The following is a 25,589-nucleotide window of genomic DNA, read 5'->3' as shown; positions in this document are numbered from 1 at the left end:
TATTGTTGAGTGATTACCGTCTCAAGTGGTGTAATCGAGCAGCATCATTTCCTAAGGAGCAGGTAATTACATTAAAACAATAACAGGCCATTTGCTTCCATGTGATTATTCTTGGAGACGCAGCCAGTTAACACAATTAACATCAGAGAAAATAGGAGCTTTTCCCCCAACAAGTTAATGAAATATCAAATTAAAGGAAAAGGCTCTGTGTGTCCTTTAGTTATTTGATTTTTCTTTTTTTAGAAACTTTTCTTCAAAAAACTAAATCCAGTCTCATATCTCCAGTCGTTCATCAACATTAGGCTTCGGATAACTTATCATCGTTAATACGCTTTCAAGCTGTAGAAATCATTACAGTCTCTGGTAGTTTTTGCTTCAGATGTGAACTATAAAAAATGGGCCTTTATTTGTGTCCAGTTTGTTTTTATACTTTTTTTGTGATACAAAAAAGAAAATCAAGTTTCTTTTAAAATTGTCATTGTCATCATGAAACAGGAAAACATGACAAATGGACAAATGGCTCCATTTCCACAGGTGAGAGTTGGGTTGTCGCTGTGTTTAGGTTGTGTTGTTGTTAATGTGCGGCCGGGCAGCAGGAGGGGAGACGTGGATTTTACCACTGATGATTCTCTGATGCAAACTGGGACCTGTTTTGCATGAAATAATGGGGACGCACATGAAGAGAAGCCGTAGATTCAGATTCATGTGCAGCTAATGTTTCTTAGCAAGGATGAGAAAGCGTTAGGAAGGAGGGAACAAAGTGCGATGGCAGCGTTTCCTCATCCCCGCCGTCACCAGAACACTACCGACGTTTACCTCCCGGTGTCGAGGGCAGGTTAAAGTCTCCTGTGAGCGAAAGGGAGCATTGATCTGAGCAAATGAGCAGCAAATTAATTATGAGTAGGCACAGCTAGTGTTATATACACTGGAGACAGCTTGTCACTCTCTCGGTAGATACGAGTTAGGAGATCAAGCAGGAGTGCTCTCCATCTGGCCTGATAATCACAGCACTTACTCCCTCCTCCTCTTCCTCCGGCTCTCCTCCGATGACCAATGCCTTCCTCCACCGCCTGACCTGTCTGATCAATAACGTTAGCCAGCGCAAACACTAAGGAGCGAGCCTAGCTCCCTTTAATGACCACATGAATAATGAATCATCTCCAATGAGGCGCCCTACTTCAGCCGCCTATTAATGGGGACATATTGTAGAATCATTCCTGCGGCTAATGGCCACATTGGCGGGTGTGAAGTAGCCCCTCGTCGCCCGGGCCCTGACGCGGTCGCCGCTCGCTTCGCTCCTCTCCATTGCAAATTGAGTGGAGGGGTGTTGTGTTGTGTTGTTATCATTGTTAAGCTACACAGAGTGCACTAAGAGCTGCTGGCTGAGTAAACATATGAAGTCACAGGATGAGATCAGCCGGCTCAGTTCACTTCCACCAGAGTGAGCGGAGGGATGTGTTTGAAGTGCAACACGTCAGGAAGAGTTTAATCCAGCTTCAGTAACGGCTACGAAATCATGAATGACTCTTAAAGCCGACGCACAGCCGGGCGTCATCGTCACTTTAGGCGATCTGACATTACAGACGGCCCGTTGTAACAACATCAGACGGATAATTCACCACTGGTACAGTTCTTCAGAAACGATCTAGAGCGCAGACAGAAAAGAAAAACTGATTCTGGCGTGTGTTTTACACCCTCCGAGGATTCATATCTACTTATTGTTTCCACTATTGATTTTTCTCTCCACTACTTTGTGTTAGATGTTCTCCCAATATCACATCCAGCCCTCCCATTCTCAAACCAACAAAACACAGGCTCTCAGACAAACAGACAGACGGATAGAGACGTGCAGGACAGACAGTCGCACACACCGTCCGACTGGCGCATGCAGCAGACACACACATGCATGCATAGACAAAAGCTCACACCACAGACGTCGCTGCCTGTCGGCACACGGTGTAAATTTTACATGAGGGCTAAGCTGGTATGTGGGATGTCACTGTGCCTGCTGTGTTCACCAGAACACGGAGGCTGTGTGAATGCACTGAACCTGCAGTAACATGGGCATGTTGATTTTTTTTAACCAGCCGCTCTCTTTGCATTTTTTATTCAGACGCACCGTGTGAACCTCAGACTGCACCAAAGGTCGTAAAACACGATATACATGGTCGTTATTGAGAGGGAAAAGTAGAGGATTATCAACATAAGAAGGACGAGACAAATATAAATATTGATTACTACGATATTTTCATTCTGGTGCGGATAGAAATAGTTTTTATTGATTTTTTACATGATTCATTAGTCTGATTTGTGTGACGGAGAAGAAACGAAAATGATACCGCATTCATGGAAATTGAAATCTTTAATAGATCAAAGGAGCGTGACAGCAGCAGTTGTTTGTTAGTCTTACCCCATTTGAGACCGGCGTGTTTTGTCTCTAGCTGAGTAGATGGTGAATCACGCTGTAATGAATTAGATTTGTATCAAAGATAAGGTAACCGAGTGTGGGAGTGTAGGGAGGAGGATGAGTCAACGACCTGTGACGCCATTTCCAGGCAGTGGGGCAGATAATGACATCACATCACCAACACACGGACTCTCTCAGGTAAGCTCAGTTAATAAGGGTAAAATAAGAGAATCCTATTTATAAATGCTGAGAATCATTGGCAACGGAAACTGGATGGTGTGTTTTTAATGTTATCAACATACAGTATTTCACCATGTAACACCGGAGGGTTTGTTGTTAAAGCTTCCTCTTTCCTCTATTGTATTATTTATATACTTTAAACTGCAGGAATAAGAGAGATGCTTAAAAAAGACCAGATAAATGTTGGTTTTATGGTTGATTATCAACACCTGTAGGGTAAGAGAAGCTTAAGGTAGCTCGCAAGGCAAAATGTATGTGTACCTGTGGAAAAGCTTCATCAGGAACGTACAGCTTTGGCCTTTTGACAGTGCTGCCACATCATTTATTCCACCACTGTCCCGTTTTAATTAGCATGCACTCGGTGCAGCATTTTTAATTTGTGTCTCAGCAAGAGACACCGGCCTCACTATTATTTCTGCATTAACGGGGTGCTGCGGATACTGGAGAATGCATCCTGTATATAAAACATTTTTGTAAATCTTCATGCATTAAAATCTGCGAAACCCTTAGAATATATATATGTGTAGCAATAATAAGATGTACACGGCATCTATTGCAACTTATGTTTGTCCTGGGAAAGGGGACAGAGGATGTCACACCTTGTTGAGCCCTTTGAGACAAATTGTGATTTGTGAATATGGGCTATACAAATCAAATTTAATTCATTTATTGATTGATTGACATCCCTGGTTTGTCAATAGGAAGGGGGTCAAATACTCTGGATCGTTCCTAAATTATTATTTATGTTGATGTGTGTGGATATTCCTCAGAACTAATCACTATTTATATGTCATACGTCGTGAGGTAAGAAAAACCAACCACTTTATCATGTTTAATAACAGTCATGTTTAATGATATTTTTCACTCTAGCTGTCTGTAGTGAGTCATCTTGCCATTGGGGTAAAAGCTTGTTGATACATTTAGATTGAAGCAGTCATATGAGGAAACAATTTCAAAATTTGGTCAAAATTACATGCAGGCAATTACTATCCACATTACCCACTGAGTGCAAGATCTGTGTGCACGACTCATTCAACTTTGAATTGCATGTGTGACAACCACAACGGTCTCCCAGTTTCTGTCATGCTGTCAGCTAGCAACACAAATAACCAACAAATTTAATAAGCGGTTGAATAACAAAACAAAAAAAGTTGTCAGGTCTGATGAATAAGTGGTTTGGAGGCTGATGACAGGGTCTGACTTTGGTACACAAACAACATGGTTTTAATGGTTTGGGCCGGGTGATGGCGGTGTAATAAGGTGGTGGATGTTTCACAGGCAACACAAAAGCTCCTTTAATAGCAAATAGGCATCGTTTGAATGGTCCACTTTCAAGCCGTTGCCGGCCACGTACATGAGCGTGACAGTTTTTCCAGTGTGCTGCACAGGTCCCATATCTGAGCCTAATAGAGCAGCACTTTGGGAATGAGGTGGTGGAGGCTATTCACAGCACGTTCTTCTGAAGAGTCGGGCAAGCTGTTGCAGCGCCATTGAGTCAATGTGTAAAACGGTAAAACGTTTTCCACCATGAATCAATTTGTACCGAAATTCCGGTTCGTCTGGAGGCGAGCAGCGTCCACCTGGAACAGTGGACGTATAGGAGTTATCCACTTCTGTCATCCATCCAGCTAGTTTTAGGTTAAAAACATGACCGTATATAAAGATGGACGACAATAACGTTATTCAGTCTGGTTCTGCTTGAGGTTTTTTCTCTTCACAGTTGCCGAAAGTGCTGCTCACTGTGGGAACTGTTGGGTTTCTCTATAATGTTTAAGGTCTTGACCTTCTATGTAAAGTGCCTTGAGATAATGTATATTATGATTTGGCGCTATACAAATACAATTGAATTGACCAAAATAGAGTAAGGGTACGTATATTTTTGAAATTTTACTTAGTTCTTATCACACTGATGTATGCTCAAGTGCAAATTTTTCCAATAAATTTGGTTTGATTAGTTATTTGATAGCAAAGATTCGCAATTGGTCAAACGCGTGTATCGGCAGGACCCAGATACCGTGGCTCCGTCCCTGGATGGGAGCTGCACAGACTCTTGTTTCAAAATGTGCAAGATATCAGCGTTGGTATCCAGGATCTTTTAGAATCATTTCTGGATAGTGGGAACAAGTGGAGACGTGCCGTCCATCTTCTCATACAGTCCAGAGTGTCTCATAATGTCTCACTCTAGTACATTTCTGTTCTCATAAGTCCTTCATGATACCACCATTGTTTCTGCAAATATCCCATCCAGTCAAATGCGATGATGGATTTGAGAACTGAAACAAGGCGCGATACTGCATGGGAAACATTTTTTATATCTTCAGTGAATGCTCTCGCACACCGCATTATACATATTCATTCGCTCAATTCATACGCTCTCACACATGCACATATACAGACACGCGGAGGCACATACACGCACACACACAGTGTAGCAGCCGCATAATCTGCTCTGGAGGGGAAGCTGTGGGTAGAGGCATTTGTTTTGGGGATGATTTGTTTGTTTGAGTCCTGGCACCCAGATGAGCAGTAATCAGAGGAGTTAGCAAACAGGATTGTATTAGCCATGAGATGCAGAGAATCCTCCCCCCACAGGGGCCCGGACCCAAACTGCTCATCGCTGGCTGCAGAATCGGGGGCCAGGCCGACAGAAACTCACACATCAGTGTCAAAAGCATGTGATGTGATTGATGTAAATTATACTGATTTGTTTGATTGGATTCGCATCACACTTTAATGTGTATATGATATAAAGGATCCTTTTTTTGTGTGTGTACTAATATGATTTTTTTTGTCATTCTCCTTCACTTTCTCCTCTTCCCCCTTCATTTCTCCTCGTTAAATTTTTTTTTTTTTATCCTCTTCTCTATATATATTTTATTGCCATCCTTCTCCTCTCTCTCTCTCTCCTTGCATCCTTTCTGTCTGTTTCACCGCAGGCCTGGTGGTGAGGGAGGCCAGCATAGAGATCACTCGGCAGCAGGTGGAGGAGCTGTTTGGGCCGGAGGACTTCTGGTGTCAGTGTGTGGCCTGGAGCTCCGCGGGGACCACCAAGAGTCGCAAAGCCCACGTCCGCATCGCCTGTGAGTGTTCTCCCCGTCCCTTCAACCCATTATTCAGCCTTTATCTTCTCCCATCTTTGTGTCTCCCCCAAACAAAATCTCCCGGCTGCCAAGAAAATGTGTCTCAAAGAGCGACTCGTGTATGATGACAGATTTATAGATTCTGGAGATGGAAGCAGTGAAAAAAGCTTCTTTTTTTTTTTTTAAACTCACATGGGACACAAATGTCCCTTTGAACTTGAGTTGGAGAAAAGCCTTTAAAATCTGAATCGGTCTCCTTGTGTACAGTAGAAACCTTGAGAAGCAGTGCGGAGGCAGGGGAGAGCTGTGGCAGTGTATACACAGCAGAGAGGATACGGCATATGTTTAAGCCAGCCTTCCCTCCTCTTCTTGTAGGTGGTCCTCATTTGTTCTCTGCCTGTGTGTTTGTCCTCCTACTGAAAAACGCAACACAATCGCTTCCAAGTAATGAGAAGCGCCGCGTTGCTTCTAAAGTTTGCGCTCATTTTTAACCGTTCCCTGAAGGATGTGCCAATCAAAAACTCTGTAGTATCGACCCCCCAGAGGACGAAGCAGAGTTGCAGGAGCGTAGCTCGACATCAAGGCGCCGCTTCGGCAACACAACGCGCGTTGCATAACGGTTCACACGTTGTTATCAAACTTTCCACCTGAAGGGAAATCTTTTATAGTATCATTAAGATCATCACACTCTCAGCTCCTGTCGAAGTCATTTAAAAACATTGTGACTGACACGTCCTGCCCGGTTTAGCTGTCGTGTTTTGACTCGTGGCAAACAGGGAGAAAAGCACCCACTTGTGTGTGTGTGTGTGTGTGTGTGTGTGTGTGTGTGTGTGTGTGTGTGTGTGTGTGTGTGTGTGTGTGTGTGTGTGTGTGTGTGTGTGTTAAAAATGGATGGAAATATTATTATTCAGTTTGACTGGCTACTGTTAAAGTCCACTGTACAGCAGAGTCGCACATTGTGGAGTCAATATCCGTTGTTTCCACCTAATCGACTATATTTAGAGGCGCTCAGCATTAACAATCACGTCCCTCTTGAGTTTTTTCTCTCACCTAATTCTCTTCTTTGGCATTTTCTTTAATATCGACGTCTCTCTTAACTCCCTCTCGTCCTGAATTCCCCATGTTTTCCGATCAGTTTCCCTCTAAATTCAGCGTATGTAATTTATTTCAAACACCAGCAGCCCCTCTCACGACTGCTGCTGTTGCACTATAGGCCGGTGAATCAGAATCATGCCTCTCAGTCTCCCACCGAGCCCACTCCCGCTGCTCCACCTCCTATAATCATCCATGATGAGCAGCCTGCCAGCACTAACCTATTCCTCAAATCACAATGGACCCCTCTTCCCCTCCCATTAGCCTCCGCTGAATGGATTAGCTCCTCGACTGGCTTCTCTCTCCCCGAGCAGAGCTTCTTGTCAGAGCCAGACTCCATCCCGTTAGGCTAATGGAAACTGGGCTTGTTTTCCTCTCCTCTCCCATAATCAAAACATATAGTTTCAGTTTAATCAGGCGGTGAGTCAGAGCCAGCGCTGGCGAGTTAAGAGGTTGTTGTGTTGAGGAGTTGGCTCGCGGACGGGCTGAAGGTGCTGTCAGGGTCTCTCCGTGCGCTTGTTGGAGGAAAAAGAGAGAATGCGTAAAATTCCTTATGATGTTCTTTCCTTCATGTGACCTCCACAAAACGGCTTTAATTGGCCCCCATTGAGGGGGCAGCAGTGATTGCTTGCCAAAGAGGAACAATAAAAGTCTGTGCAACGAAGGAAATTAAATAAATGAATCAAATCAGCGGAAATGCATTTCCAAAGATTGCTGCAAGGTAATGTTTACTTAAAAAGCTTGAAATTCATTATCTGGTTTGTTTTGGAACCTTTTAGTAGTTCTCACACACACACACACACACACACACACACACACACACACACACACACACACACACACACACACACACACACACACACACACACACACACACACACAGGGTAATAAGTACAACCTGAATTAAAAATGTCTCACTTTTGTAATTATTTAAACCCAAATTTGGCAACTCTTCATTCCTAATCCAGCTTTCCACCAGTGCTGGTAACTGTTGCCAGCAAGTAGCCAAACATGTCCGCTTAAGATAATGGTTGTCATGTGTGTGTCTCTTTCTGGGGGGTGTGTGTGTGTGTGCGCGGCTGGAAGCGTTTGTGTGCCGAGGAGGGAATGGTGTGGCTCCCGCAGGAATGTCACCTCAGCTGGTCCCACGCCCTGCAGTGTCCCACAGAACCGTTTAGCTTTACGAGAAGTGAGGAGAGGACAGACACGCATGATTTAAAAAAAACAACCCACATCCAATAAAAAAAAAAATAAGCTGAGCAAAATAATCACTTGCATGTTTGCGAAATCCTGACGTAAGAAAAAAAAACTAAACAATGCAATTAGCAAGTGTTGAGTGTGAGCGTAACGAGTTGATCTACAAGAGGTTGAGTAACAACGGCATCAATATTTACAGTGAACTCACAAACAAACAAACAAACAAACAATGGCCTGTGCTATTATCAGTGTAATTCAGGCTATTCAGTGATTCTTAGGTAACAGGCTGAGGTTAACACTAAAGAATGTAACTCCTCTTTTAGAGACAGAAGACAAAGTATGGTGTTATTTTCCTGTTTACAAGTGGATTAAGGTTTAAGTCAAGCTTAAGTCAGAGTTTTCTCTTTTCCCCATTGTTAAACATGTTTGGAGCAAAAGAAGAACCTGCCACGACCGTTACAATGAACACTAGTGACAGCAGAGCAACAGAAGAATGACTCATATATTCTATTCTTACAATTTCCATTTCCTTTCCTTTTACTTTTCTTTCCATGCCAAGTTCTTACCTTTCCTTTCCTCTCAAAACAATCGTTTTGTCCTTGAATCACAATCCACAAAGCTATGTCCCAGAATATGTCCCTCCAGTCATTCTGCCTTTTAATTTCATACCAGACATTTATGGAAACTACTTTCAATTCAACAGTCCCCCCTCTCAGCTTTTATAATACATTAAAAATATGGGGAGTTATGGCATATCCCCCTGAAGACACACAGACACACACTCTCAGGTAGCACCGGGACAAACTCTCATTTAATTTGTTATTTTAAGGTTCATTTTTCAAAAAAAAAGAAGAACCTTAAAATCCTGATGGATATCTTCAGGGCGTCTGGGTGTAGTCTGATGGTGTATTCTGTAATGGGAACATGATCTAGTTTCTCCTGAAGGGGATTTGGAACAGTTAGCCGAACTATGAAATGTCTCTATTTAAATATTATGTCTTCTCTTGAAATAAAAAAAAAAATAAGGAAGCAAGTGATGAAATCTGTAAATTCCGGGGATGTCTCTCTTTATCGCAGGTGATAATGTCGATGAGAAAATGGATTTGTGAGAATTACTGAATCCTCTGCCCTTACTACTCGTACTTACACTGTATATAAATTCATACACATACTTAAATCTCCCCGGGACGCTGCAGAGCATTTATTTACTATGATAGATACAGTATGGGCGCAGAGTCCTATTACACTTCCACAACCGCTGCTCCCAAGAGCATTAAGACTTATTATGTCCGGCGTGCTTCGTCTTCTGATGTAGAAATTTCTACCGTGCAATCGGTGTCCTCGTACACGTGCGGGTGCTTTCAGCCGAGAACTCAAAACCGGTACACTGTTGTAGAGCTATCAAATATAATACATCTTTTCTTTTTTTATCTCAGCACGCGATGTCAATAGCAATCCATTTCTACATTAACAGTGTTCTATGGAGGCATTTTACCATATCCTGTCCACAGATTGAGTCGCGGCAACCTGAGGGGTCATGTCTGGGTTTGTTTCCATGGACACACTAAGGTGGAGGTAGAAAGATAAATCGGAAGTCTTGGTGTTTCTTTCATCAGGAACTTTTGAAGTAAAGTAGAGGCAGGCTCTCAACACCCCCTCCCACTGTTTGCACCTTTCTTTTCTCAGAGCCGAGTGGTTGAAATATCACACAGCCCTTTAACATGTATATTTCTGTCTGGCTTGTAATTATGGAACAGGTATAATTTTCAGCTCAGTTTGTCTCCTCCTTTCAGGGCCTTTGCAATCAGGACTGGTTTTATTTAATGGTTTCACGTCATACCAGGCTCTTGAGTTCCCTTTAGCAGTTCATAGACTATTGCAGAGAATAAATAAATGGCATGAAATAACAAATAACTCTGAGGCGAATTTTGACATGCCTGGCTACTCCTGTAAAGCGCGACGCGGTTTACCAAATAAATTATAAGCATTTTATTTGACTGTTTGTCACAGTTGTGCAAGTTTGGTTCGTTCATTTTCGACTGTTGCTTGACAAAAATAACAGTGCGCTAAAGACCAATATATATTAGTTAAACAAAAAAACGTCATGTCAGACTGAATGGAGGAGTTCAAAGTTGTTTGTTTTCCGCACACTATATAAATTCTGTTTACACTGTCTATATATTATTTCTGTTCTACATAAATTTGTATATATTTTTGTGTTTATACTGCATGTTTATGTATTACCGTCACCGATGTCTATTTTTTGACTGTCCTCTTTGCAACACAGCTAATGTCCCCATTGTGGGACTAACAAAGGATTGTCTCATGTACAAATGTGACTCCGTCGACAACACACATTCTGATGTCAGAATATTAGATGTGTACATGTCGGAAGGGAAACCTTAGACCTTGATTTGGGAGCCTGTATTGACTGGTCACTGCTTTTGACTAATTATGTCACTGAAAGAGCTAAAGAGTACGTATGTGAGGAATATTTCAAGGACTGTGGAGACGTTATGGAGTCTGGAGGTATGATTGTAGATTTGATGCTCCAATGGCTCCGCAAAGTTCCTCTCCTCTCCTCTCCTCTCCTGCCTCCGTCAGTGCAGCAGGTGATGAAATATGTCTAATGGGCTTTGGGTTCCAGTGTAGCATGACACCTCCAGTAATCCTGCCCTGTCAGCTCCTCTATCCCTGCCCCGCACCACTCCATCAGGGCTCTCACACCACAAAAATATTGGTTTTTCATTGGAGGGCAAGTGATCCCCCCCCCACCCCCTATCTTCCTTCCATCTACTTTCAGACAATTTATCTTTGAGTGAGCGCTGAAGGTTAGAGACACAGAAAGAAGGAATACATCTCTGTCACTGTTTCTTCAATTTTAATACACACTGTTGTGTATTGCTGTAGTAAAAGGGGAAGTACTATTGTTGAGTTGCCCTGCTGCCCCCCCCTTAAAGATTTATTCTTAGTCTACGAGTACAAGTATTGATTTACTCAGCATATCATCTTAAATATACCTCTCAGCCCTCACATCTACCAACCGGTGGTACAAATATCGATGATAATTGATTACTGTTGCACAAATTGAATACTGATGCATGGTGTGCTTTGTCCTTATTCATTGTAGACTTGAGGAAGACGTTCGACCAGGAGCCTCTTGGGAAGGAAGTGTCGCTCGAACAAGAAGTGTTGCTCCAATGTCGGCCGCCTGAAGGCATCCCAGCTGCTGAGGTAAGGTCCAAAAAGTTATTTTACCGAGCCACAACAGTGCAGTTGATGGGAAAATTAAATTATTTGTGTGAAGGGATAAGTTCTTATATGTACTTCAACATGTTTTCCATAGACATGCATCCATTTGTGATTATACATAAACCCAAACAAAAGCCCTCATCTTAAATCCAATAAACTGGCTGACTGACTTCTCAGGGCTGTTTTTCACCGACATGTCACCACCACGCCTGATTCTAGTTCTTTAAGTATAAAACGGGGAACTACAATGACCAATTCCCACGTATTGGTATTTTTAGCATGTGTATTTATATATATATTTTTAGGTGTTGCCAGTCGTTGGGTTTGTTCCTTCATGCCAAATTAAAAAGTGAACACTGTTGATTGCAGACTTGGCCTCCGTCGTGAACTCCGCCCATTTTAGAGGCTGTAATGACATAACTCTGAATGAACATGACACATCTGTGCACAGGGAAGGGCATTTTACCACCACTGTCTGAGCTATTTTAAACAGTTTGGGTATTTCCTGAACATCGCTGGCTAGTCAGTGCACTTTGGTCCGAGGAGAATAATAATGGTAATTATCTTTAGAGCAAAAAAAAGAAGAGCAGTTGTGTCCCTGTGTTACCTGAGCTCAGACAAAATCTCCTGCATGCTCCACTTCCCCCCTGCCCTACAGTAGAACACTGTTACAGCTGTATTTGAAAAGGCTCAGTTGAGATTGCAGGAACATAAATAGAGGATGAAAGGGGTGGTTTGATGGTGAGGGGGGGGTGTTGGTGTTTTTTTTCCCCTAGCTGGTGGTGTAGGGACTGAACTCTGCAAAGGCTTGTGATTGACCTGGAAAAGCTGAGTTAAGTGAGTGGAACTGCACAGCATTTATCCCCGCTGAAAGTGCTGACAGGCTAAATGGACGAAAGTTTTGGGACCGGCACTCGGCAGCCTCTCCTCACACAACCCAGGATTCAGAGAGACAGTGTTGCACTAACAGCCGTACAGTGTTGGTGATTCTAACCCCCTGTCCGAGGTCTGTGTTTCAATCCCGGGATTGGTTCAGTACAACGATTAAAGACTCAGCTGGACTCCAATCATGAGATATGGAGTTGCTGTGGCAACCCAGATGAGGACTTTGAAAAGATTTTAAATTAATGGTGTTTCCAGTCTGGGTAAAGATAAGCAAATCTTTTTGTATAGTTACCCATCACCCCATCTCGGAGCCCGTTGGCTTTCATCCGATGACAAATTAGCTTCTGTGGTAGTGGCGGATATTTTGGTGCGTCCGGTGTCGACAGCAGATATTTCGGACCAACACTCCATCAGACATTTGCCCTGAACGCTTTATATTTACACAAATTAAACATCTCTCCACACAAAACACAAACTGCAATACTGTTTGTAGGTGTTTTAGGTCCAGACGATATTTTTGCCAATCTCTAGCTATCTGCATATGAATTTAGATAAATGAAAAAGCCGATAGCCGATGCGTTTCGGTCAATGTGTTCCGCCTCTTTTGCTCTCCACCCGAACTGTTTACCTGCGGGCGACCAAAGCCTGCTCAAACCTGATAAATCAAACTGGAAACCGAAACCGAAAAGTTTCCGGCCCCAAAGTCTTGTCCCTCGCCTACAGATTCTTCACATTTACATGCGCACAAATCTGTTTCCATCACCAAAGTAGCCATCTATTCAAAAGTGAGAAGCCCAAAATATTTGGTTAAGCTTCACCACATCAAGTGGAGTTTTCTCTAGGGGTAAAAAACACTTGATAGATTTATTTTTTTTTGAATTCTCCCTGCATATGTCATTTTCTGTGCTATAATTTTCCCCGAACGATTGCGTTGACTATCCTTCATGTACTGAAGCACACTCTCAGCCCCATTAATTACTCACACTTACCTCATGGCCACGAAAAAAAGGACACCCTTTCTTTCCACAAGTATTTTTTCTCTCCCTCTATTTTTTCCTGAACTCAAACACAGCTGCCTCGGTGGGAAAAAAGGGACAAAACTTTATCCTTGTTTTTTTTATTCTCATCTGTGTCTGTCAGGTCCTTTTCTCACAAGAGCCCGCCAGAGAAAAAGCTTTCGGAAAAAGCAGATGGGCTCTGTGGTTACATATGAAACAGGGGAGAAATGTGTAGCAGCCATTGTGAAGGAAAGATCTGTCATATTTCACCCACTCGACGACCAAAAAATCGGGAAAAAAGAGAGTGAGGATGCGAGCGGCTGAAGGCAGAAGGAGAAGAGCTGTTGAGGTTTGTTGGGGTTGGATCCAGTGGGTTGTTGTCAGGCCTCCAGCGGGATGTCAGCTCGCTCCTTTACAGGCTTTTGCCTATAGCGAGGTGGAGGCTGGTGAGATGGCAGGAAGTGGCTGAGCCATAAAACCCATAACTCTTACAGTACTTTTGTCAAAGCATGGAGACTGCATGTGTTGGACATTGTGCTCTCTGACTGGGTTCCAAGGCTGTTCTTTTATGGAGAGGACGAGCAGGACACAGCACTTTTCTGTTGTGGCTGTAAACTGTCACACATCCACACTTCCACACACATGACAACAGGCTGCCAACAATTCAAAGGAAACACTGTTACTCTATTCAGTTATTCTAACACTAACACTATAGCTGTGTACCAAGGAAGGGAGGGACGGAGACTTCGTGGGCCAAAATGAGGCAGTTTGGTCAACAGAGGATTTCCATGATCTGCGTCACCAGCCTGTCCCGCCCGTACTGCTGTCGCCTAGCTTCCGATGCTGCAGCTCAGCAAAACGAGGACGTTTTAATGCCCCTTCGTTTTTTACCGTGTGCACCGGTAGCTGTTCGGTTGAGTTGAAACCTGACACTTAAGCATCGGTCATCTTGTCATCTTGGAATGGGACTAGTGTAGTTGCACCGCTGTGACGCAATCAGTCTGCAAATGCAGCCTCCGAAGGAAACAGCCCCTGAATTGAGACACAGGTTATGAATGTTTCTAACCTACTGGCAGAAATCGAATTCACTGCCGATGAAGTGGAAGAGGCAATCAGACTTTTGTGCTTCCCCTTTGCTGGAATATAGGTGTTTAAATCTGTGATTTAGGTTTTGACAGCTCCCCAGACTTAACACGAGTGCAGGGAGCTATTAACGTCTCCTATTGTCACTGTTGATAGCACAAAAAACAACATTTTACATTAGAACGACTTCCCAGCCGACATCAGAGTAAAGGTTTGTAATATTTCTAGGTTGTTTGTATTTTTACTTCACTTTTCAAAGCAACATTTTTGCAGCTGTTTAAGATGCCGAGTTACCAAAGAGAATTTCAGAACAAAAAACCCACGTTGTGCAGAATCAGAGTTCAGTCAATCACAATTAGCTCCAATCTCGGATTACAAAGTGGCACTGTGCTGTTTGTGTTCCGTCTTTGTCTTTCCACTCTTCAGATGATTTACATTATAGGTTGTCGTGACGGTTTACCACAGTAATGACATCCTGCGAGTCTGTTTGAGTGGTTTGGAGTCTTTGTTGGCTTTCCGCGGGGGCAGTCGCCCTGAAAAACTGCACGTGATGCTGAATAATCAGGATTTGCTTTGTGTGATGATGCAGCAAGTTTTCATAACGGATCACATGAAACGGTTCCCATCAGGCATCTGAGCTTTTCCTAGCCCTTATTCTTTCTACAAGTTATGTTGGTGCATTGATTTTTCAGAACTACACAGTCCCTGAGAGGAGGAACACACACATACACACACGCACACACAAAGAAAACAAGCAGCAGGCATTTATTTTGGCTCTCCTTGTGGCCATTACCACTGGAACTTTGGCCTTGGGGCGACTGAAACGCTCCGAGTGAGGTTTCTGAAATAGCACAAGGATTCAGTCATCTAAAAGTCTTGTACGGCCTGAATACATTAGACAATTACCAGGCCTTCCTAGAAGTCATTGTAACACGTTTTCATAGCCATGAATATTGGATGTATGTATACGTAATCAAGAGCAGATGGAACATGTAACTGTGGAGGCTATTCCAGGCAGAGGGGAGAAGGAATGATTGAGCAGCAAAGGCTTTCTGCACTGTTTGTGCGTTATGTGGGCTCATACTTGGCGAGTGCTGACCAAAGACAGAGTAATAAAAGTAAAGATGAGGATGGAGGACTTTCCATCAGCTCAGCGTGCATCCTCTGCTTTGAATAACTCCATGACGCTCTTTCATCAACAACTAAAGGGCCTCTACAGAGGTAACAGTGGCCTCTTTTCATACTCTAGAATATGTGGCAAGCTCATAAAATGGACTTGAATCTCCTTTGTAAAAGATTGCGGCGTTATTGTTCCTCTCTCCTTTCTCCTGCCATGCCCTCCATCTCCAGCTCCACTTCACAGCACTTGTCACAGCCTTGAGAGAAATACAAGGGTTCAGAGGTGATGCAGCGCCGTGAGCTGCTGAGCCGGTTTCCATGGAAGCAGGATTTTAATTCAGGCATCTCCTCAGTCAGCCAGGGTCCTGCCGTGTTATCATGGGTAACGAGTCATTGATGCTCTGCAGGGGAAGGGGCCCTGCTGCTGTGATTAAGTCCATTGGCTTTACGGAGAAGAAAGCCGGGAGACAAAAAGATCCTTACTCCACGCTCCCTCATCCAGAGAAGTGAGAAAACGGAGTCAGATGAATTCAGACAGCTGGAGCAGGAGCCAAGCACATTTCACATATATAGTCCAGCAGGGAGGTTCTGCTATTACGCTCTTTATTATTGGCTAAATGTAGCGATAATGACTCTTATTATCGAGCGTTACGGTATAAAATCGAATAAAGCTCAAATATCTTAACCGTGGCACTTTCTGGAGCTCCGGCATCCGCCTGGTCCACACGTCAGCATGTAAATGTCAGTGATTACTGGTGATTTCAGGCCCAGTTCCACTTCATAGGCGAAGTAAAGGCAAAGTGCAAACAGCGGCGCGTCGGGTCACCTTGTCAAGAAATAGCTGAGTGCTTCCTCCCCGTCCAAAAAAAGAAAAAAGGTGCGCAGTGTATTTTTGAGCAAGGCTAGGAATGTCAAGAGAAACAACACTTCAGTGCCCAGCGGAACAGGAAGTGTGTTTTCATTACGGTTACCCATGGGAAGGAAGGTGTCAGGAGGCCAGACCAAATCCCTCTGGCAACCAACCAAAGACTGCCCTTCAGGCACTCACCTGTCAATCACCGCAGCTCTCCTGTGCAAAGGCTGTGATTTACTCTAATAGCCCAACATTCGCGGGCGCTCCTGTCCTCTGTGCTAAGTCACGGGCCTCTACTGTTACCTCAAATAACTCAGGGCTTTACAAACAAGCGAAGCAAACCAAAGAAATTAAAGAAAAATGACAAGAAAACCAAACTAAGGAGCTACTACATGATCCATTTGGGCTACAAGACAAACAGATTTACTCAAACCCCCTTTGCTATTATGTGAGTTTTCTCCAAAGCCCTTGGCAAACAAACCTTATTTGTTTACAGTTACAAAAAGAGCATAAAGTGATCAAATCACGTTTCTCTAAGCTACCTGGAATCTGTGTGCCAGGTGGTGGTTTCATTTAACATGATGGGATGAGACATGAAATGAGAGAGTCCTCGATTTGGGGGGAAAAAACGATCTCTTTATCAATTTGAAATTCGGTTTATGAGCTGTTCGCACTGACGGCGTGAATCTGTTCCAGCGTTTTCATCCTCTCTGCTCAAGGTTGTGTTGTATATCGGCAGAGTTCTGACCTCTATCGCCTCCCACTTGGTGAGAGCTTTTCTAAAGGCCAGGGGAGACTCAGGGAGGCCGAGGAATGTGCGCACAGAGTGGATCGCACAGTTCTCCATCCTGTGAAACCTCAACAATGGCATAGACCAGTTTATTATTTATAACTTTATATAAAATAGCATGTGAGGCCCACACTTCTCTGCAGTCAGGTTGTAAATAAGTCCACCCACACACGAATATATCCCCAAAATTTGGCTTAAAGCAGAAAGTTGATGTTTTTCTCTTTCCTCTGGTGTGTTAAATAGTTTTTTTGTGTATGTTCTGCAAAGTCAAAAAGCCCAAACTCTTAAAATCCTAGCTCCTGAAACTCTTTGTCATAGTCCTAGCGTACCCTCTAACAATGCGAAAGCAGAGGCTGACATTTCCTTCACACGCCAGGAGCAGTGAACCAATCAGAATAGAGTAGGCCTGCTGGCCAATCAGAGTGGACTAGGCTTTATTGGGAGGAGGGCCTTAAAGAGACAGGATCTAAAACCAAGTGTTTCAGGCAGAGGCTGAAAAGAGGAGCTGCAGCAATGGACAGTTTGAGGAAAGTGATGTGTTTTCTGAACATTAAACCCAAATAATCCAAATTAAAACGATGAACCTGAGTATGAGAATAATAGCTCAAAATATATCTTTTATCAGCGATGTTTTCTACACTTAAGTTTAAACGATAAAATGTATATTAAAAAAATAATCTTAACAAATAGACAAAACAGAGAGTGGGTAAATATATACCCTCCCCCGACACTTGTACTGGTTTTGAGGGATTGTAGGAATCATATTTTATAAGAGGGGTATGAAGTGAGCAATCGAAAAACAGAGAGAGCTGTGTTTCAGAAGTGAAGTGTCTCCCAGTCCTTGGAGCGAGTTTAAGAAATGGCTGTTCTCCCTCAGCACACTGTGTAGAGCTTTGGGCAGCAGTGAGCCTGGTGAGGTTATTACTCCTGGCTGGAGACTCAGTGATCCGTCATCTGTGTGGACACCTACTGAAGTAACCGCTCCAACTCCACCCCAGTTACCTAACCTCCTCCCGTTGCAGTTCCCCCTCACAACACACTCAACACGTACACTCGTACAAAACATTCTTCAGATCACATCTCAAGACGATCACAGCGTTGTGCATTCCGGCTTGTTAATATTTATACAGCTCCCACTTCCATTCTTGCCGTGCAGGCAGATGCGGAGCATATGGTTTGTTGTCTCATAGTGAATGATTGAATAATCAGTTTGTAACCTTTTGTGGCTCGTTCTCCAGGTGTGTCATTCAAGCCCCGAGCGGATGTGTGCTGTGGGAAAAAAGGGAAATGAATAAATTACGCCGGGTAGATAGTTAGACTTCACGTGGAGAAGCAGGAGAGCTCATAATGACTTCTCTGTAGAGGAATCTCCTATTGCTGTGCATGGAGCATTCCCCCTTCCCTGTTTGTTGCTTTTCACACCCTTTCCACCCCCATACTCTGCTGTACATTCTATTTTTGACACAACAGGGATGAGTAATAAATGGTTTCGCCAACAAGTGAGTGGATCGTATATACAGTCTTTTCAGTATATTGGGCTGATTAGTGCCGACACACCCTGGCAGCACACAGGAACATCCCACTCAGGGGCTACTCCCACGTCGCTGCTACAGCCAGGTCTGCAGCCAGTGACGTTTGCCAGCGGGAGAGTAAGTGACACTGGTGTAGGACACTGATGCTGCGGCCCAGTTCTGGATTGGTTAAAATATATAGGCCACCATGCTGGGGTCCTTCAAAAGCGCAGAGGGATAAATGTGTGCTTTAATTTTCCATCTTAATCACAAGGCACTCGCCCAGATCCAGTTTACAGCTCAGGATGTGATGTGAGACATATGATTAAAATAAAAAAGGAAATGGATTAAGTCATCTGTAATTGATCTTTTTTAAATAATAACCATGGATCACATGATTTAATTCATGGGGGGATTGACAGCAGACTTTGCAGTTCTCCTCAGCTTTACTGAGGCTTTAAGCCCGTTGTTATGGTGAAACTTTGTTTTGGATGACTTCCATTACTGTCGTCAGTGTCGTTCTTGGCCACAGCAAGCAGCTGCTTTAGCTAAAAAAAAACAAAAAAAACATGATTTGTGCTGCCAGCCCAGCTCCAAGTAACAGAAAGACAAAGTGAGCAACATCCTGGTGAACACAGCTGAGCATTTAGCAGCTAGAAGGAGGCATATGTCTTTCTCAGCAGTTGGTGGAGCCCAAAACCCAAGATAAAAATATAGCAAATTCTGGTCTTACATGTGTCAGGTGGACACAAACATGACTCCAAGTGAATGCTAATGCTGATCAACATCTGCTAGATGTGTAAATAAGCTACCAACCATAAGGTTTGCTTTATTGGCCTTTTAATATGAGGGGATAATGTGTCAAAAATACTCAAATAAAATACAAACAACAGAAAGATAATGCTGGCAGCAACCTGGTGAGCTAAACGTGCAGATATATCCCATAGGAGTTGGAGGAACCCAAAAACAGAGCAAAAGATTTGGCCAACTTTTTTGACTTAGGTGGACACAACATGACTCCAAATGAATGATGGATGTGTAGATAAGCAACCAATCATGAACAGGTTTCCCATATCAACATTAAAACGTAAGGGGATAAAGTTTTTTTAAAATGGCTCACCAAAATTCTCTTCAGTGGTGACCTCATTCTGCGCAGCCAAATTTCTATTTAATTTAAACAATGTGCAAAATCATCTCAAATCTCCAGAATCATAAAAAACCTCCCACAATCCACTGCAGCAAAAGAAACCGACGAGCTTCTCCGGAGCTGCTCTGTCTGTGTGACCACCGTAATGAATCAGGGCACCAGTACACACATGGGTTTCTGTGATGTATGTACAGATGTCGTAGCTATGCCAACACTACACGCACACGTATGTCACTGATTCATCACCACCATTGATACACGCCACCCTCCTACACACTGTACAGCATCTCTCTTTACACGCTTCTTTTCTTTCTTCTTGCCTGTCTTTTTCTTTTTCGACGTACCATCCAATATATCCCGGCCCTATGGATTTTCCAGAGCTCAGGAGATGAAGAAACTGTCTCTTCTCAGTTGGATCTCTTTCTTCTTTGTTTACCTCTCGCTTCAGTCTTTCCCTCTCTCCCCTCGTTCAGTCTTCACCTCTTCAAGACAAAGTCACCTCTTTATAAACTTCTCCCTTTATTCCCCCATATGTATTCTCTCTTGTCAGTCTTCAGCGATGACGTCTCGTATATATTTTATATTTTGATACCTAGGTTACTGTCCTTCTGCCCGTGCAACCGTTTCCTTCTCACTCATTCGTCGTCTCCTGTCCGTCTCCTGTCCACCTGTCTGTCTGTGTGTGTGTGTCCCTATCCTCCTCTTCCTCCCTATAGGTGTCTATCACACCGTCTTTCTCTCTGTCACCCGCCCGTCTCCAACAAGCTAGGATGACTCCTTCTCTTTATGACAGCTGACATGTGGCAATTTCGCTTTGTTAATGACAAGAAATGTGCCAATTACCTCTCCGGATGTTTCACTGCCAATCAGACGCTAACAAGCTGTGAGTGCTTGTGTGTGGTTGTGTGTGTGTGTGTGTTTGCGCGTGTGTGTGTGTGTGCATCTCTGTGTACATGCTCGAGTCTGTTGAGAGAAAGTTGGACAAGTGCAGCATGAGATGCAGTCTTCTTCTGCTGACTTTTAATCATCTGAAATCTTCTCACAAGGATGGTGTAGAGATTGGCTTACCTTTTCATCTCTGGTTTTATTAATGAGCCCTAATTATAGTCGCTGCAGAATAAATGATGGGTGAACTGCTGCTCACTTTTGCTCTCGCACTCACACGTCCCCACTTCTGACACGAGTTTCTACCACATTCTATCCCTCGTCACTCCGTCTCCCTCCCGCCCCTCCATCTGCGCTGAAAAGCTCTTTTGTTCAATTTTTAATTACCTTCTCATTTAAAAGTGCTCTTGACATCTGAACGCAGCACGTTTGGAGACGCCGCCTCTGTGATTGGTGCGAAAATTGGATAACCGCCTTTTTGTATCCCTGTCAATCTCCATTCGGAGATCAGACCTTTCACTTCACAGTGCCACATGCCCCGCACTCGCTGCTGTGAGCGGTGAAAGACAAAATATTTATCGTGTCAACAAAGCAACCGTTTCTCCTGTTTGCATCATCTTTATTTGTTTTAGTGGAGTTGTGTTCCCTTGTTTTTTTTGGCTCGACAAAAGGGAGCAAAAAAATACACAACCTGGTGTTAAGAACGTGGTCAAATGTACACACATGGGTGGTGCTCCCTGGTCATGATTTCCCCCCATTCGCATGTTTGTTTGTTGGTTACTTTGTTCGTTTATCAACAGGATTACGCAAAAACTATTGAATAGATTTCGCCAAAACTTGACGGAAGGATGGGACATTGGCCAAGACAGAACCCGTCAAATGTTTGGTGTGGATCTGGAAAAAGACAAAGACATTTTGTGACATTTTCACAAATTCTTAATGGAAAAAACCTGTCATATTGAGGAAACTTTTATTTGAGTGTGTGCAATTTGGTGCGGCTTGAATTTAAGGGGACTGTTGAGCGTTGGCGCTGGTATCCACTCTATTTATTGTCTTTCTAGTTGGTAATTGAATACAGTTCTGAGGATTTATCAATTTCTAAAACGTCGTGACAACAGATATCAAAACAGATGAGCCTGTAATACAATTAAAACAGAAGCCAATTCCATAGGAAAGTACTGAAGTACATAAATATGTACACATGTTATAAAATGAACACGCTTTACTATAAATATCTGCAGTAACCATTAAAATGCTCTATATTCTTAATCTGAGACTGAGAATTTTAAATTTCACCTATGCATGTTACCTCTGCATTCCAACACAACTGCTACTAACGCAGATTAGATAATTTTGTTGTCTGCACACAGAGGTTTTAATGGACTTTGCTAATAATAAATCTGCTTCAGTCAAGGGTCGAGTTCTTTTTGTGGAGGAATGTGTACGTTTCTACAAAGCGCTCCGCAGATGTGATGCATCTCCTCTACATAGAAAAACTGATGTCGTGCTGCACTTTTACACTTATTGCATTGTGCTCGTGTGAGAGAGCGGTTTAATTTCAGCTCGCGTATACGGCTGCTGAGGGAATCCTCTCCCTCCCGGCTCTGTGCGATTAATTCAGCTGATCCATGTTTATGGAGGGAAACACTCATAAGAACCCAATCGGCAGAGGACACACATCACACTCGCGCAGGGTGAAGCTGTGCTCATATTAAGTTTTGCATGCAGTGTTTGCTCAGATATAAGTTCCGTCACGCGCGTTGGTGTCGTATGAGCTGATCTGAAGGCGGGGCCGTGCTGGAAGAGGTTAAATGTGAATTTATTTTTAAGCCAAGCACTGATCATATTTTATTCTTGGCCTCTTCAGTGTGTTCCCACTGGATAAGAGAGCAGGCAGCCTTTGCCGAGTTGTGACACTGAGGGGCATCTTTGATATCTGCCCTGTCGAGCTAACGGCTAACACAGATACTGGAGGAGCTGGTGATGCATACAGGCCAGTGTGTGTCACAATCAGCCCCATCTTCCCCTTTGAGAAACTTCCCCTGGTCTTGGCCGGTGCTTTGTACATGTCTGCACCACTACACTATTCCTGTGCTGTTTCACAAGCAATCCAACAGTGAACAATAGTGAACGGGGACTGTTTTGTCTTGGCAGGACTCATATCAGGTTATTGCCCCACTTTTTTATTTTTTTTAGATACTTTATCTCTCGTGGGAAAGAGCCTTTATAAACATCCCTCTTATCTGTGCCTGTGCTGCTCCTTGGTGTCTTATCTCTTATCAGGCCGTGCTCCTCATTGGATTTCACAATACACAGGACGTTCGCTGTTTGCCAGGCCTCCTCATGACTGGACAGCTTCTTTGAAGAAAACCAGAGAAGCAGGACATATTTCTCTTAAATCAAAGCGGCTGCAGAGGTGTGAGACGTGCGATTCTTTTTGTAAAGCTGAAGCGAGGAGGGGGAGGAAAAAGGATTTGGGGTGATTTACGGCTTTAAATGTCCCCTGTTCTGTGATGGTGCCAGGAGTTCAGTATCGGTATCATTTAGGGATGTGGAACTCGTAAGGAAAGGTCAGAGAGCCTCTCTGCTTCAGGAAGTGTGGAGTTTTATTTCTCTGCCGCCGGACGATGCTGCCGTGACTGTTGTGCTTTGTTCTAGGGGGAGAATAAAAAGAGCATGATTGCTATTGACTCTTTGTAGCAGGACCTCAGAGACTGTGCTCTAATCCTGGCCCTCACTATTTCAGAAGTTAGAAAGACACAAGAAAAACTGTAGCTGTTTAAACACTTTACACTTTAATGAGGTCGGCCTGTCTTATGTCGACTCTCACATCGTCTATCCTGTTGTCGCTGTGGCCGTCTGTGTTTCATCTTCTTCACGTCGTGCTCTTCTTCTTCTTCTTCTTCTTCTTCTCAGGTGGAGTGGCTAAAGAACGAAGAGGTTATTGATCCCGCGGACGACAGAAACTTCTACATCACCATCGACCACAACCTGATCATCAAGCAGGCGCGTCTCTCCGACACGGCCAACTACACCTGTGTGGCGAAGAACATTGTGGCCAAGAGACGCAGCACCACCGCCACAGTCATTGTCTACGGTAAAATATAATATCACACTGAACATCCAGTAGGTCTCACATCTCATGACCCAAAAAACACTGATCCTCCCTATTGGCCACATGAGAGATAAGTATCAGAAGTCGGCTCAACTCCGAATGAAACAAATTTCAAAGTCACTCTGCATGAAGTGAACCCCTCTCTCTCTCTCTCTCTCTCTCTCTCTCTCTCTCTCTCTCTCCTCCCTCCCCTGGCATGCAACATCGCCTCATTTTGTTCCTGCCGGAAGGTGTGCGAAGGAGTTGGAGATTTGTGATTTTTTTTTCTGAAACGCTAGCAAGGTGCTGATGTGGCTGAGCCGTACTTAAAGGCAACCCCCGCTGTGGATTCACACATACTCACCCACTGTCTCCCCAACATCAACCGAACACGACTGTCACTGCGCAGCGCGGCTGTGAAGTTAAAACTTCCACGTCTGCTGGAGGCTACTCGAGACAGGAGAAGTGACACATGAAACACATGCTCCTTTAAACCTGGGAGATTGTTTTTCCTGTACGGAGCGACTACTCGTCTCCATAGTTCAGTTAACTGAGGCCAGCGTGGAGTGCATCCTGTGCCTGATAGGACGCCTCATGATACTGCGGATTTACTTTTTGGGGGATTAAGTAAGATCACAACCACATCGGGGTTTATGAACAGCTCAGTCAGACTGGATGAAGTGCAAATACCTTGTTTTGTTTGTTGTTAGCTAAAGTGGAACTTCACCCACCAAATGCCTCTCCCTGGAAACTCAGAAATGCCTTTGGAACGCGGTGCTGGGCAGCAGGGCTCAGACACACCTACCGAGCTGTTCGAATCACTGGCTCTGGAACGGTGTGTGTGTGTGTGTGTGAGAGGATGGGAGACGTCTCTGAATAGATGATGTGGTGGTTTTGGGATTTAGTTTCAGCATGGATTTGAAAATGAGAGCATTTTTCCAGATTCCCACTCGTGGCCCACCTCTAACAAAACAATAAATGTCATGAAGTGGAGACGTCCCAAAATGTTAACTCGACCTAAGCATTGGCCCCTGCAAGGTCCAAGATGGTTTGAAATGCTAGATGGGGGCGTTTTCAACCCATAAATGTGGATTTTGAAATTAGATTAGGTAACAAATGTGATTTTAACACGGGCGTTAATGTGTTTCATCAAAAAACAGTCACATAATTTAGTTTACAGCTCAAAAAAACAAATTTAAGTGTGCAGTAGCACTTTCGGTTGAATTTAACTGAGCACTGAGGATAATGTGGCTATTGGGGAATCAATGCAAGAGTGATGCATTAACACAAGTTGTACATTTAAGAAAGTTGATTTCAGGGACAAGGATCGCCGTCTTCAAGGTTTTCACTGTCAGGAACACAGTGTATGACAACTTAGTTTTAAAAAAACCTGCTCTGATGTTGACTCATTCTTGAGAAAAAGTAACTCAAGCCACAAGCTCATCTGTTTGTGCTGTCCTTGCTTCTTTATCCCCCCTTTTCCCAAAATGTATGTGCTGCTGAGCCGTATGTGAAAAAGCACATCCCCACAAAGCCGTATGAGAAGCCCAAAAGAATAAGTAAGACTTGTGTCTGATGCTAGTCATAAAACGGTGAGACAGATAGGCAGTGTGTTTTTAGCCCAGTGGTTTCCAGCCCGAGCCACGGCAAGGACACTGGAAACAGGAGCACGAGCTGGCAAGAAAAAGGAGGAAAAACGAGACACGGAAAGAGGGAGAGAAAAGATAGAGCCATAATCCACAGAGGAAAAGAGAGCAGACAGTAAGGAAGTGGGGGGGTTTTGGCGGTCTTCCCCACGAGTTCAATATTTCGGGCTTCACTCGTAAGCACGTCACATTTGAAAGTCAGAGGCTCTGGGGGGGGCCCGGCTCCACCATCTCAAAATGCCACAGACTTGTTCTCAGCCACAAGCCCTGGTGTCACTCTCCACTGGATTTAGTCGCTGACAGAGATGGA

General features: G+C 43.7%; 1 protein-coding gene across 3 annotated transcripts in view; it reads left to right on the top strand.

Moving 5' to 3' along the window:
• The window catches only part of unc5cb (unc-5 netrin receptor Cb), a 120,650-nt gene that overhangs the window by 70,410 nt on the left and 24,651 nt on the right, over positions 1–25,589 (top strand). For all 3 annotated transcript variants that reach the window (XM_035184519.2, XM_035184517.2, XM_035184516.2), the window contains exons 3-5: positions 5,584–5,727; positions 11,147–11,250; positions 23,456–23,636. In XM_035184519.2, coding sequence (XP_035040410.1) covers positions 5,584–5,727; positions 11,147–11,250; positions 23,456–23,636 — 429 coding nt within the window. The remainder of the gene's footprint in view (positions 1–5,583; positions 5,728–11,146; positions 11,251–23,455; positions 23,637–25,589) is intronic.

This window comes from Hippoglossus stenolepis, chromosome 18, assembly GCF_022539355.2.
Source record: "Hippoglossus stenolepis isolate QCI-W04-F060 chromosome 18, HSTE1.2, whole genome shotgun sequence".
NCBI lineage: Eukaryota > Metazoa > Chordata > Actinopteri > Pleuronectiformes > Pleuronectidae > Hippoglossus > Hippoglossus stenolepis.
The sequence above is the reverse complement of the archived record's forward strand: the minus strand, read 5'-3'. Positions and strand labels throughout refer to the sequence as shown.